This window comes from Polypterus senegalus, chromosome 3 (genome assembly GCF_016835505.1).
Source record: "Polypterus senegalus isolate Bchr_013 chromosome 3, ASM1683550v1, whole genome shotgun sequence".
Taxonomy (NCBI): domain Eukaryota; kingdom Metazoa; phylum Chordata; class Cladistia; order Polypteriformes; family Polypteridae; genus Polypterus; species Polypterus senegalus.
Genome location: NC_053156.1, coordinates 173,150,216 through 173,165,721, shown reverse-complemented (window position 1 = coordinate 173,165,721; position 15,506 = coordinate 173,150,216). Strand labels below are relative to the sequence as shown.

Here is a 15,506-nt window from a genome sequence, read left to right as displayed (position 1 = left end):
ATCAAACACAGGACATTATAACAGTCTCTCAGAACAGACATTTCAGCCTTTAGTCACTATTTTTTGTATTTTCAGTTCAATGAATAGCCAGTTGTAATTTTTTTTTTATATTTCCATTATATATGCTGTTTTATTTGACTGAAAACGAAAGAAGGGAGGAGTGTTTAAAATTTTCTTTAGAGATATTTAGCTGTAAAAGGGAACATTCATACCACATAATAATATCTTTAACAACAGCTCCATGACTGCACTTCTTTTCTTGCAAAATTCCCAACTATATGAAAGTATTCTGTATATTTTAGAATATGTCTGTCCTTATTTGATCTCTGGTAGTTGTTGAGAGAGAAAGAGAGATGGCAACCCTGAGACGATCCAGTGGGGCCAGAGGCCTGATTAGGCATATAGCTGTTTGAGCTAATCCTTTCTATTCCTCATCTTAGTAAAAATCTACTGTCCAGCCTGTAGTGTGTCTAAAAAAATTGTCTAAAAAGGCTAGATGGTATTAAAAATAAACTAAAAATCAATTAACAGAATCTGAACTGAGTTTTGCAACATTTCAAGTGTAGGTACAGAAATAGATAAAGAAATTTTACTTTGGCAATCTACACCCATTGCTACAATGTTAGGGTTCCAGATGGAATTGATTTTGTATAGCTGCACCCTCAGCTTCCCCAAGGGATTTAATGCTAATAAAAGCTAAGAAAACGGGTCTGGAATCAATCAATAAGAAGTTTTGTTTGTAAAGTTTTTGCATTTGGGATGATAATGAGCAGCTTTCCGAGTTTTGATACCTGTTCCAAAACTACAGTGGAGACATCTAAAATGTGTAGTGAAATATACTTATATAGCGTTTCTTCCCCTCCATGAAGTAGACATCCACTTATTTTCTCCTTTTCTAGCTTTTCCTGACTTCTGTCTGCTTGCCTTCTTGATGTCTGTTTGCCTTCTTGACATTCTTTTAATCAAAGTAAGACAGAGTACTAGTTTCACTTTTGATTCTATGACCCTTTGTTCCATTATCACTGAATCAAAATCAATATTTTATATATTAAATACAATTATTTAAATTCTTTATCCAATTTATAAATAAGTTTCTTAACCCCAGCCAGTGTCTACAATTTGTGCCTTCCGATTAATTCCAGGTACCCTTTTCAGTACTATTCTATTGTGAGCTCAGACTGTCAGTTCTCAATGACAGCCACAGTTAAACTTCAGCTGATTTCACATTTAACGTGTTCCTATAAATACTTCCTTTTTATGTAAGGTTTGTTGCTAAACGCTTATCTTCTTGTTTAGCAGGGCATTTAAATTTTTGGCCATCCACTGCTTGTTATTAGCATGAAACTTCACTGGTTTCACCAAGATTTAAAAAACATAATGCAAGATTCATAAACATGTTTCTGTCATTATGTGAATATGATTGTTAAAAGAAATCTATTAAGAACAATTAAGAAATCCCTGAAGGAACTGGGCAGACTCATCTGACCTGATTTTATTGTTTTTTTGTTCTCTCTCTCTATCATACATGGGAATGGAATGCATGTACTTACGGTCAGCTGATTTTAGCAGATGTTTAAAATGTTTAAGCTCTCTTAATGTTCTTGTAAAACGAGCCAAACACTCTATCATAATAAATTGTGTACTTGAAATGCTGATATAAATCCATAAAGAGTTCCTCAGTAAACCCTGGTTAAAATCATTGAAAAATCAATTTTGCGTCATCTAGATACAGACATTCTAGTTTCTGTGACACCTTGGAGATACTGTCAACTGCCTCACTTGCCACTGCGCATAGGTCAATATATATACTCAATTGTAATAAACATTTGGGAAAATCTATTCATAAAAGCAAGACAAGCAGCTGTTTGATACCTTGAGTAAGCAGACTTTTTTTTTTTAACCCTTCTCCCTTAAACTGATTCTCATGTATCTCAATGTCATAAAATGTTTTTGATCAATCATTCTTTTTTAAAATAATATTGCTGAGATTGTTCTCACTGAGCAAATATCTGTGACTTTTTAAATGCTTTTAAAGTCAAATAATTTTGGCTCAGTCGCTGTGTAAGGAATAGCATTCATGCCAATTGCAGCAAGTGAACAGTGATTGTTGTGAAAAACAAGTAAAAAGATATCAATCAAAATATCTCTGTATTACCTCATTTTTGTTAATCACATTTAAAATATTGATAAGGTGCCTGTCTGTTATTTTGAGATGAAAATAGTTCTTCCATCATTTAAGTAATCATAAACAAGTCTACCAAACCTGCATAATACAGAAAAGGGTCATCAGGGATTGAAGGCTATTCTTGCAGTGCTGCACTAAAGTGAAAAAACAGTCTTGATTTTGTGGAGTGTCTCTTTATTTGGGTTGTAGAAATACCTGTGATTTTCAGCTTGCATCGAATACATACGAATCACTTTCATATTCATTCATAGATGAATGAGGGAGGTGAAGAGCTAGTGCTGATGCCATCCCTTACTGAACCCTGGATTCCTGATTCCTGGAGGACACTGTTTACTAAAGTGAATTGGTGACGCTGAGGCTAAGGATCCACACTGGTAGCCTACTCCCTTGATGGGGCCCCTGATCCCCAAAGTTTATGCGAAAACACAATTTACCCTCGTAGATTAATTAAGTGTTCCAGATACCAAAAAATATTATTTGGAAGATGGATACACAAAATACGAGTAAAGGAAATTTTCATGGGCCCCATGTTAAATTAGAGCCATTTGAATCATACACAATTCATCAAAACCCCGATTCTTGCTAAAACATGAAATGAAAGATGAGAGATTACTTTACCCACTGTGAATGTAAAGTTAATATTTTCAGTGTTCTTTTTCATTATCAGCTCTGCATTCTCTTTGTTGCCTGTATAACTCATTACAGTTCTGTCATAGGTCAATTGGGGCTCTTTTGTGGCTTCTTTTATTTGCCTTCTGACTTCTCAAGAAAAAAAAATATGTCTGTGACACTCCTTGTCATGTTTCGTAAAACAAAGACAATAATCTTACTATATATTTTAGAACTCTCTCTTCCACTGTGTTTTTGAGTGGTTAACATTTAATACAGTATACTGTTTCAACTTCTTTCATTATTTCGTTTTGATAATGCCTAATCTTGAAGTAACATATGTTATGGAGGAACTGAATCAGTATCTGGTTTAGTTATCCTTTTTCTTAATTTTTTAAGTTATTTGCCAGCCTTGTTAGTATGACATGACATTCTCAGTCCAACTTAATACAGTAAAGTGTTACTGGTAAATTTCTATTTTGATACAAAGAAAAATTGACTTACAGACTTACAGTGAAAAATTAAAACTATAGACTGATTTCTGTGCAGAAAGTACAGAAGCGTGTAGTTTAAATCTGAAACATTGTAACATGGAATGCTGTGGCATATTTATTATATTGCTAGTGTTAGAGGAATTCAAAACTCACTACAGTATGTTTTTATTTTTTTGCTTCCAGAATTTCACTCTGACCTCTGTAATTTTGTGGACAGAGCAGTACAAACAAGGATACACATGTATTATCATGAGGAATGTGTTTATGCATATCTTCACACTTAACTCACACCTTTATATGAACATAATTGTGAATTCACATTTTTATTTGCATGTAGATAATAATTGTGTAATACTATCAACACTGTTTTTCAACTGAAGTGGTTCATCAATATGAGTATATTCAACAAGAGTTTGTATCTCATATATGCATTTAACATGACATTTAGCCAGCTTCAGTTGTTTTGGTGTGTTTAAGAAGAGTTTTTTTCTCCATTATCTTAAATCTCATAAGGAATCTCCTATTAGTGTAACTAAATATAAAATGCTCGTAACTGTTTAATATGTCAAGCTTCAGCCAGGTGTTACGTGGGCATTCCCTCAACCTGGTCCAGCTGCTTGGGTCCTCAATAATGACCATCCCGCAAGCTGGATCACCCTCAGGGAATTGTGCCACATGGCCATGCTGTAACTGACGCTCCCTCACAATGCAGGTAATGTGCCTCATTTGGGACTCCATAAGCAACGGAAACCAGCAGTATCCAATTATTCTCCGAAGAGACACAGTACCGAAGGAGTCCAGTCTTCTTCTTGGGTCACTGGATAGTGCCCATGTCTCTATATAGCAAAACAGGAAGTACCAGGACTCTAAAGATTTGGACTTTCTTCCTTTTGCAAAGATATTAAGAGTGCCACACACTCCTTTCCAGTGACCGCAACATCCCCCATGCTGTCCCAGTCTGTCTACTGGCTTCAAGGAAGAGTCACCAGAGTTATGAATGTTGCTGCCGAGGTAAGTAAACCTCTTGAAGCGGTTGAAATTTTCTCCACAGATAACACACTGCTGATGGCTGTGCCCAAGAGATCATTAAAAGGCCTGTATCTTTGTTTTTATCCAGGACGTTCACAAGCTCAGACAATCAGACTCCTCACCCGGTCTGTCTGGAGCCTCGATCAGAGCCTCCATTGACTCTGTGAAGATCACAACATTGTCGGTGAAGTCAAGATCAGTGAGTCTTCCTTCATCGTCAGATGTCTCACAGTTGCTGCACCTCATGAACCTGCCCAACAGCCAGTCCTTTCAAAAATTGAACAGATTAGTAGCAAGAACACACCCCAGATAACCACCAGAATCAACTGGGAAGAACGCAGTGGTTCTGCCTCCACACTGCACAGCACTCACAGTACCAGTGTACAGGCCGGCCATGATATCCAGCAACCTTGAGGAGATCCTGCGAAGTCTCAGAATGTCCCACAGGGCAACTGATTGGAATGTGTTTTGAAAATCTGCCAGTATTTGTGTTTACACTCGATGAGAACTCTTAGTTCTAGGATGGAGTAGTTGTAAACTGCTCCGGTCGCTGGTAGGTGAGCAACTGATCACAGATCCTATTGAGGAGGACCCTAGCAAGAAACTTACCCGGCACTATAGTTGCTTCAAACCAGGTGATCACCCTTCCTTTTCCAGATAGGGGAGACAAGTCCCATTTTCCACTTAGTTAGGATGACTCCAGTCTCCCAAATAGAAGAGAAGATTCTTTGAGTGCCAGGGGGGCAGCCTGGAGATTATTCCATGTTTTTTGGAGTACAGATACTAAAAGTAGTTTCACCACTTCTTTTATATTTTACTCTTAGGGATAGCAAGCAAAATAGAATTTAAGGATCTAAGATTGTAATCTATATATATATACAGTGGTGTGAAAAACTATTTGCCCCCTTCCTGATTTCTTATTGTTTTGCATGTTTGTCACACAAAATGTTTCTGATCATCAAACACATTTAACCATTAGTCAAATATAACACAAGTAAACACAAAATGCAGTTTTTAAATGATGGTTTTTATTATTTAGGGAGAAAAAAAAATCCAAACCTACATGGCCCTGTGTGAAAAAGTAATTGCCCCTTGAAACTAATAACTGGTTGGGCCACCCTTAGCAGCAATAACTGCAATCAAGCGTTTGCAATAACTTGCAATGAGTCTTTTACAGCGCTCTGGAGGAATTTTGGCCCACTCATCTTTGCAGAATTGTTGTAATTCAGCTTTATTTGAGGGTTTTCTAGCATGAACCGCCTTTTTAAGGTCATGCCATAGCATCTCAATTGGATTCAGGTCAGGACTTTGACTAGGCCACTCCAAAGTCTTCATTTTGTTTTTCTTCAGCCATTCAGAGGTGGATTTGCTGGTGTGTTTTGGGTCATTGTCCTGTTGAAGCACCCAAGATCGCTTCAGCTTGAGTTGACGAACAGATGGCCGGACATTCTCCTTCAGGATTTTTTGGTAGACAGTAGAATTCATGGTTCCATCTATCACAGCAAGCCTTCCAGGTCCTGAAGCAGCAAAACAACCCCAGACCATCACACTACCACCACCATATTTTACTGTTGGTATGATGTTCTTTTTCTGAAATGCTGTGTTCCTTTTACGCCAGATGTAACGGGACATTTGCGTTCCAAAAAGTTCAACTTTGGTCTCATCAGTCCACAAGGTATTTTCCCAAAAGTCTTGGCAATCATTGAGATGTTTCTTAGCAAAATTGAGACGAGCCCTAATGTTCTTTTTGCTTAACAGTGGTTTGCGTCTTGGAAATCTGCCATGCCGGCCGTTTTTGCCCAGTCTCTTTCTTATGGTGGAGTCGTGAACACTGACCTTAATTGAGACAAGTGAGGCCTGCAGTTCTTTAGACGTTGTCCGGGGGTCTTTTGTGACATCTCGGATGAGTCGTCTCTGCGCTCTTGGGGTAATTTTGGTCGGCCGGCCACTCCTGGGAAGGTTCACCACTGTTCCATGTTTTTACCATTTGTGGATAATGGCTCTCACTGTGGTTCGCTGGAGTCCCAAAGCTTTAGAAATGGCTTTATAACCTTTACCAGACTGAGAGATCTCAATTACTTCTGTTCTCATTTGTTCCTGAATTTCTTTGGATCTTGGCATGATGTCTAGCTTTTGAGGTGCTTTTGGTCTACTTCTCTGTGTCAGGCAGCTCCTATTGAAGTGATTTCTTGATTGAAACAGGTGTGGCAGTAATCAGTGGCTACGAAAATTGAACTCAGGTGTGATACACCACAGTTAGGTTATTTTTTAAAATGGGGGCAATTACTTTTTCACACAGGGCCATGTAGGTTTGGATTTTTTTTCTCCCTAAATAATAAAAACCATCATTTAAAAACTGCATTTTGTGTTTACTTGTGTTATATTAGACTAATGGTTAAATGTGTTTGATGATCAGAAACATTTTGTGTGACAAACATGCAAAAGAATAAGAAATCAGGAAGGGGCAAATAGTTTTTCACACCACTGTATATATATATATATATATATATATATATATATATATATATATATATATATATATATATATATATATATATATATAAAAAGCCAAATACCACTGACTCACTCATTACGGACTTGGGACTTGAAATTTGGAATTTAGGTTACCTTTGACCCATAGGTGCTTGCTAAGAAACGGTTTAAAAATTTTGTGGCGCACGTTCTGTCTGTATGTCTGTCCGCTTTTTATGGGAGAATTACTTAACAGATTTAGATCTGGTCGTTTTCTATAATTTGCTTGAACTTTCTGGTTGATTTTACGACTTCTGTTATTGTGCTAAGTACCATAGTTCGCTTGTGGTACTGATGTATTTGTGCAAATCCAACAGAGAGGCTGTGGGCCGAGAGCAGGGGGGGCGGGTCATTCCTCATTTACTCGGCAGCCTCTGTTCGAGTTAGTCTATGTCTCGACACGTGTTGGAGTGCACCTTGCCTCTGCTTAACTAGTGTGATACCTGTTTGTTCAACAGACATTTATCATCTACATATTGTTAAGGTGTAACGTTTGACGTTTTTGAGAGAGAGATCAGAGCTCCATGTGTTTTAGAGGGTAGCTGCTGATTGCCACAAATATCACGGCCATGTGCTTTTCTTCCCATGTGTGGAACGCTTTCCCATCAGAGTTCAACACAATCAGATATAATGCCAACATCTATTTTTAAAGTTTGTTCTGTTTCATTAGTATGTGGGAAAAGCCATGGGGGTACAACTAGTTGGAATATAAGAGGGCAAATATTCCAACATATGTGAATTGCAGGATTATTCAAAGTCTTATAAACAATTAGCAGTTTTTTTTAAATTGATTCTGAAAGACACAGAAAGCCAGTGTAAAGATGCATATACTGGTGCTATGTGATCAGATTTATTCTTTTTAATTTGGATTCTTGCAGTAGCATTCTTATACAGTTGTAGTAAATGTATTTTTGGCATACCTGTGCAGTAATTTATACAGGTAAAGACAAAGGCAAGCACCAGCGTTTTTGTATCCTCTTAAGGCCTTAAAAGACTGAATACATACTATATTTTTTAGATGAATAAAAGCAGTCCTGGTGGCATAATTAATATTAAGTTTAAAATTAAGCTCTAAATCCAAAATAACTGTCAGATTCTTTACCTCAGATTTTCTACTTATTTCTAATTGTAGTATTTTTTTTTTTTTCTCATTTTGTAAATTTCTTGCATTACATAATGCCTTGGTGAACCTCAAGTTGGATCAGTCCAACAGCTGATTATATACAGTAGATGCTGGTAGTGCACAAAAATATTAATTAACTTTGCACTAATAACAGCATTATTATGTTACAAAGTCAAGTATGTTCATAATTCATATTTTATTTTAGTTCCATTATTAGTGATAAGTGTAGTTTGCTTTATCAGATGGTATGCTGACATTTAAGTATTTAAGTTAAAATTATTTAGCAGTTTGTGTTCATAATCTATACTAATAAAAGGCAAAGCCCTCACTGACTCACTCAATCACACACTCATCACTAATTCTCCAACTTCCCGTGTACGTAGAAGGCTGAAATTTGGCAGGCTTATTCCTTACAGCTTACTTACAAAAGTTAAGCAGGTTTCATTTCGAAATTCTACATGTAACGGTCGTAATGGTCAATAACGGTCGACAACATCCGCCATGTTGAACTTTCTTATTTACGGCCCCATCTTCACGAAATTTGGTAGGCGGCTTCCCTGTGTTAACCGAAACCATTGTACGTACTTATTTCGGTGGTATGATGCCACTGTCAGCCGCCATATTAAACTTTTCAACGGTCTTTGTTACTTATGGGCCCATCTTCAAGAAATTTGGTACGCTTGGTTCCCAATGCTAACTGAATCCTACTTACGTACATATATACATCCATAGCTTGCAGCTCGGTCACTGTGTGAGGCGGCGTTGGGTCCCCCATCCCAATGCCTCCCACGTTGTTGGCTGCCTGCCTATATAAGGCCGTCCGTCACTCCAGTCTCTACATTCCTTTCCTTGCTTCGCCACGGGAGTCACGTCTCCCTGCTGATAATATCGGGCTCACTCTTGATATCCGGAGGAACATTGTGTCTTATGTATTGAATGACTGGGACAGGTTGAAGGTGTGGACTGATAATCGTACAGGAGATTATTATACTACACAGGAGCACTATAAGAGTGAAATGCTTAAGCCCTTCACCTATGGTTCTGCATGTGAGTTGATGGCTGCCGCTGAATTGTTCGGTTGTCGCTTTCAAGTGTACCTACATGGCCAAATATTTTATACCTTTCGACAACTGCCAGTGCCTCTTAAACATCTTAGACTCACAGGTGACGATTTCAGTAGTGGACACTTTGATGTTTATGAATGTTTAAACTCTCAAAAGCTGGATGTGAAATTATCGATGAAACCGGTTGTATGCTTACAATGCTTGACAGATGCCGAATGTCACTTCAAAACAAGTTCTGCAAATACTGTCGTCATTGAAACAAACCATGAAACTCAAACCGATTATGACAGCAGCAATCCAAGCTGTGAGATTTGAAACAAGATTACTGTTCACATGGCCAACTGTACGTTGCATGCTTAAGAGTAAGCTCAGTGCACAGCTTGGTCATATTACAACCGGAGGGCCGAACTCAAAATGTGGTATGCAAAGAGATCCTTAACAAATAATTATTGGTATATTTTCCCTCAGTTTAAAAAGGTTTAATTTTCTTCTTAATAAAAATTTTAAGTCAGTACTTCACCGCTGCGAAGCGCGGGTATTTTGCTAGTAAAAAGTAATTGTTTTTGTTTATTATTGATAGGTACTACTTCATTCTTTTATTTCTTTTATTTTAGTGTTTGATGTAATACTAAAAAATTTTATTAATCCTTTCTGTTTCTTAACAGGTTTTTATTAAGAAAACTCTTATTGCCAATATAGGCGAATGGAGAATTAAAGAAAAAGTGTTTGACTAATTAATTGTGATTAGGTAAAGTCTACATTTAAGTTTCAGTGGGGGACTGGCCCTGTATGTGTTAGTAAGGGTGTGCCTCCACACTGGATTCAATGGTATCCTGTCCAGGACTATTACTTGCCTCATGTTCTCACCCTGAATCTGTGGGATGCGGCTTCAGTAAAGGAATTTTGGAATGAATACTTCTGAATTATGTGGCAGCTAACTTGATGTGGAAACTTTGGCTATCAAATCGGCAGTTATTGGCTAGGCAAATCCGAACCACTTTATAATTTCACAAACCAAATTAAGATTATAGGTTTAAATAATTTAAACATAAACATACAACTGCATTTCTGTATTAAAATGATTAGAAAAATGCTCAAACCATAGACAGAAAACTGAGTTTTATACTTAACGAGTCTATGGCTTGGCAGACATCCCAGTATTGACTTTTGATAACTTTTGTTTTCTAGTTGATTATTTGATCATTGGTTTTAATGTTCGCATATTAGGTCTATAGAGGAATGTCCTATAGTTGTTGAAATCCTGTTTGCTAAGGCAAGCCTAAACCTAAGCTGCTAAAGGTAATATGACCTTCTGTAAAGTTACGGTAAATTAAGAGTTAATCGGCATGTGGAATTCTTTCATGTGATGGGTTACATTACCGAAGTGATATTATAATAATTGAATAATATTGTAGTCACTTAAATGTAGATAATCACATATCATCAACAATTAAAGTAACTCGTGCTTTTTGAGGTATCATAAAATATCTTTGGGCAATTAACTTCTCAATATGGTAAGATAAATAGAGAAATTAAGATGAGATTGTTTGCCACAATATAGAAACCCAAAGTCAGCATTTATTCAGGAAACTAAAATTACAACATTTACACTTCAACAGAAACAGATGATCATTTGAAAGCTATCGTGCAGCAATAAAACCCCATAATGAAAGCAAGCTGAATTCTAAATTACAAGCTCAGCATCACATCCTCATCAATGAGAGATTTTCCCCTTAAGGTATTATAAATGTTTTTCATGAGAACAGTTATAGCAATGAAAGTGTGCCATACCAATATACATCACATGTTCTGTAATGTTTTGTTCAATACAAAGAAAATGACATTGTCTTCTTTGTATGTGATTACAACCATGCTAGTTGGATGCTTTATTTATTCACTATAAATTCCTGGCTGTTTTTAGTTATTTCATGCTCTGATTCCTGATGTATGTGTACAGGAATTGTTTTGTAGCATGAGCAGATCTTGTTTTGTTAATTTTGCATTGTTAGTTTGTAACCTTATGCATATACAGTATATATCCTTGTATAACAATCGGTTTGTCATTTCCCTAATATTCTTTCATACATTTGTTTAGATTTTTCCTCAGTATTGTGATAAGTCTAAACAGGGGTTGTGCATCTGATTGTAACAGCTCTTATTATGAATATGATTGAGCATATATTTTCTTGTTATACATGGTATTCCTGAATACATAATATCAACATACCTGCTCATACAATTCATTGCTAGATAAAATAAATCCTAACATCTGTAGCCTTAACCACTTAGATGTAAGCTTTAGGTCAAGTAACAACCTTTCTCATACTACTTGGTAATTTAATTTGTGTCTATGGTTTATGAAGTAAGTAATTCTAACATTTGTACAAAATCTACCGTAATCTTAAGAAGTTTCCACCTGTGTCCCTGTATTCTTGTTGAAAACTTGATTTTTAAGGTAACAGCTTGGATCTAGTGTACTATCTATCACCTTTTATTATTTTAAAAATTTGAATGTTATGATAGCTGGTATTTTATATTTTTTCAGGGATTGTAAATTTTATTAAATTTGTTTATTTTTCTTTTCATATTTTTTTATCCTTGTTAATTTTTAACTGTTATTTTTAAAAATTGCAACAATGCCATCATACTGTTAGTAAACCCTGCCTTTTTGAGTTTTGATTCTGGGTTTCTTGGTAATCTCATCATGTTCACAAAGGGGGTGGGATTCTGATGACAACTTTTACATTATATGAATTATTTTTCCTCTGACTATTGTAATAAAGATCGGAGAGAGAAAACACAGAATGGGCTCCTTCGTGAATGGGCCTATTAGTTTAACTTAGTATAAGCAATTGCATAACCATAGTGCACCTAAGCAAACATCCACACTGTTAGGGGCCAGGAGTATTGCATCCAAAACATTAAATATACACCTAGAGACTAGCACTTGTGGTGCACCTTACCACTCATGGCATACACATGTAAAGATTGTTTTCACAGTCCTTCACAAACCTGCAGACGAGTGGCACAGTTCGCATAATCTTTTCTCCAGCACATGGTTCCTCTATGCTTCTGAGTCTGGGCACCTCCTTAACCTTTCTACAACACACAGACTCTCTCAGTTGTAGAAGGATGTGGTCCTTCTGGCAAGTTCACATATAGTCATAGGCAGGTGCCCATACATGGCACCTGTCTGCTGCACTGACTATTGCAGGAAGCAGATGTTATCTAATCTTTAAGTGCTTCAGTCTGGCAAGGACTACAAATTGCTGCGAAACTGACAGTATTATTTATGTACATCTTAGCATACACAATAGATCGCAATGTAAAATTTGCTTGATTTTATATAAGAAACATCTGTCCTTTAATCAAATTTCCAACCTTGTTTTCTGACATTGTTTCCACTTGTTTATATTCAGTTCAGAGTTCTGGAAGCTGGTGGCTGTCCTGTTACTCCTGTAGCATCTAATCTAATATAGTTCCTATTTCATATCATAGAGCACATTTATTTAACATGAAACACACTTTTTTCAGACATGGGAGAAAATATGTAGTACTTAAAAACAGCATTGTGACAACGTACTGTTCAATAATAAGACATATCAAACAGTTTAATCTAGTTGTTATAAGCACAAACCTGAAGCAAAATTACTTCTGTTGCTAAGTATTAAAAGTGAAGTTTCAAGAGAAAATTGGAATTGAAATGTTTAAGTAGTTTAATAATTTCTTGATAACTAAGTGTGACAATATGATTTAAACACTTAACATATTTCTGCATGTATTATTATTGTTGGGGCTGTGTTTGTCAACATAGGTGAATGTAAATGTTTTAAAATTATTACCAGTAGGTTGCTTCTTCTGTTGTTTTTGCTCATGAGTCGATAGCTTATACTAAACGAGTATTTATTCTCTATGGTGTTTCAAGAGGCAGGGATTGATGTAATATTAGCAAGTGCAGAAAAATTGCAAGTTTCTCTGATTTCTTGGGGTAGTAGATATGCATTTATAGCATTACAATAATGATTGTGATTTTAATTCAGGCACATTTTGTTCTAGAATGTTATCTTGTTATTGGATCAGGAATTATCTGTTTTAATAAAATAAATTTGAGTGTATTTTATTCTGAATAATCTAGAGAACTACATACATTTAATGTAATTATTTAAAAATAGAAGCTTTTAGGTAAGTAAAACTGTCTCTGCATTTTTAAGTTAATTCAAATATAAGAAGACACAAATAGTTGTTGATCTACACAAATATTAACAAAAAGTAAAATGTGCATGTTTTAAGTCTGTAATCCAGTAGCTCAGAGCTACTGAAACAGAGGGTAAAGTTTACCAGGAACAAGACAAGTCCATTTTATTCTTTGCCCATTGAGAAAGATAGCAACAAGTTGAAGAAACAATTTGGGCTGTACGTTCATAATGGCTAACACGGTGCAACACCCTAGTACTATGGTCATGGCTGAAAAGCTGTTTTTATCTTGGTGTCATTAAGTCTAATTAATAGTTAAATAAGTGCATCATGCCAACAGCACTAGAAGAATCCTGGTGAATTCTGTGTAATATTATATTAAAGCAGTTATTATTAATAAACAAATTAGCAAACAAATTAATTATGGTATTTTTGGTGGAAGACTCCTGATAAAATAAAAATGTACCCTTTTACTTTATATTTAAAATATGCCTGGTAAAGAATAGTATTATTATCTACTATGATTTAAACTAAAGCTAAATCAATCTTTTACATAAATGCATCCCAGAGACTTCATTAAATGGGATTTCGAGCTGTATGCATGAAGTCTATACCATGTCACCCTGTTAATTTATGCACATTGTGGATCCTTTCCTTAGCATTTCAAATTCTTTAAACATTTTTAGCAGTGTATTTCTGCTAAAACTATAGACAGATTTAAATATGAAAATTAATCATTTCAAATTTCAGTTATCCTACTACTCTGTTGTCCTGTTTATAATAGAGAGCCAGAAGACAGCTAACCAATGAAGACTGTTCATTTTTATAATTTGATTCAGACATGATTCAGGGCTCTTTTACCTTCTCTGCTGCTTCAGAAGATATAATGCATATAGTTTTTTAAACTTCAAAAAGTAACCAAAACAGAAGTTAAATTTGTGTGGAATTTCAATATTTTTTCCTAATACTTGTTTCTTATTCAGTGTGGTTTATATTTTGTGTTTACTTTCAGGGACATAAAGCCTGATAATATCCTAATGGATATGAATGGACACATCCGACTTGCAGACTTTGGTTCTTGTCTAAAGCTGATGGAGGATGGGACGGTATGTAATAATAATTGTTTAACAGTATTGTAGAATGTAACTTGAAATTGTGTAGCCTGTGGTTTTTATAGTAAATATTTCAAAGAAAAAAAAATATTTGCATTGTTAATTTAGTTTCTTTCACATAGATGTAATTGTGACTTTTCCTGTTTCTGATATTTCATTTTATGTTCATAATTTATAGATAGCATATTGTTCTTACCAGTTTTTATGTTTAAATTGCCAAGCGCCAAAGGAGATATGTTTCAGCTGGACTTGGGGTTTGCCCATAGCACCTCCTTTCATGTAACTTTTTTTTTCCTAATCCTGATTATCTAAATTGGTTACTTTAAAACATCAAGTGTACTGCAGTGACATGATAGAGACATGAAAAATAGAAATAATATTTAAACATTCACTGTGTCACCATATTTAAACATTCATTATGCCACCATTATGCTTTTGTGCCCTTTGTTTTGTCTCCTAGTATGTTTTTGTTTTATTAATGTGTTTTTGTCTTTCTGCCCCTCCTGTTGGATTTTTCTTTGCCTTGTTTTTTTTTGCCTGCCTGCCTGCCTGCCAAGTATTTTGAGAAATCACTTTTTTGAGGGTTTGTCTTTTAGATCATCTGCAACAAAAAAAGGTTCTAACATATTGTGTATTACTTTAAATGATTACAAATAGCCTAGATGTTTACAGACTTAATGCAATGATTTAAATGTTATTTTAGTGCTTAACACATTCATTTGTATTATAACATGAAAAAAAAAATTCTGTTTTAGTTATGTGTTCAACATTTCTTGCGTCACATTTCCTATCATCCTACATTTACCCAGATCGAGATACTATTTACCCTATACAATTCAAGACACTTTACACCGAGATAATCAGAAGTGAGTTGGGAGGACTTCACCTGTGTTGGTGTGGGAGGATGGGATAGCAGGCTGCTTGCTGCCTGTGCTGATTGACAAATTTGCAAATCAAAGACGCAGATGGAGAGGTGCTAAGGTGGCCCGGGATTACGACTTTTTTCATAAGCTTTAGGGATTCTAGTGTTAAATGATCAGGGGTTCCAGTTTAAAGGCAGCAGGTGTGAATGTATATGTAAATGCAAAGTAAGCAGTAGAGTATGTAACTGTAAATTATTTCAAAATGCGGGGAGTTTGTGCACCCCATTTCAAAATCCGTAGA

General features: G+C 35.7%; 1 protein-coding gene across 4 annotated transcripts in view; it reads left to right on the top strand.

Moving 5' to 3' along the window:
• Nucleotides 1–15,506, top strand: part of LOC120525692 (serine/threonine-protein kinase MRCK alpha-like) — a 429,465-nt gene that overhangs the window by 243,318 nt on the left and 170,641 nt on the right. For all 4 annotated transcript variants that reach the window (XM_039748213.1, XM_039748214.1, XM_039748215.1 and 1 more), the window contains exon 6: nucleotides 14,243–14,336. In XM_039748213.1, the coding sequence (XP_039604147.1) occupies nucleotides 14,243–14,336 (94 nt within the window). The remainder of the gene's footprint in view (nucleotides 1–14,242; nucleotides 14,337–15,506) is intronic.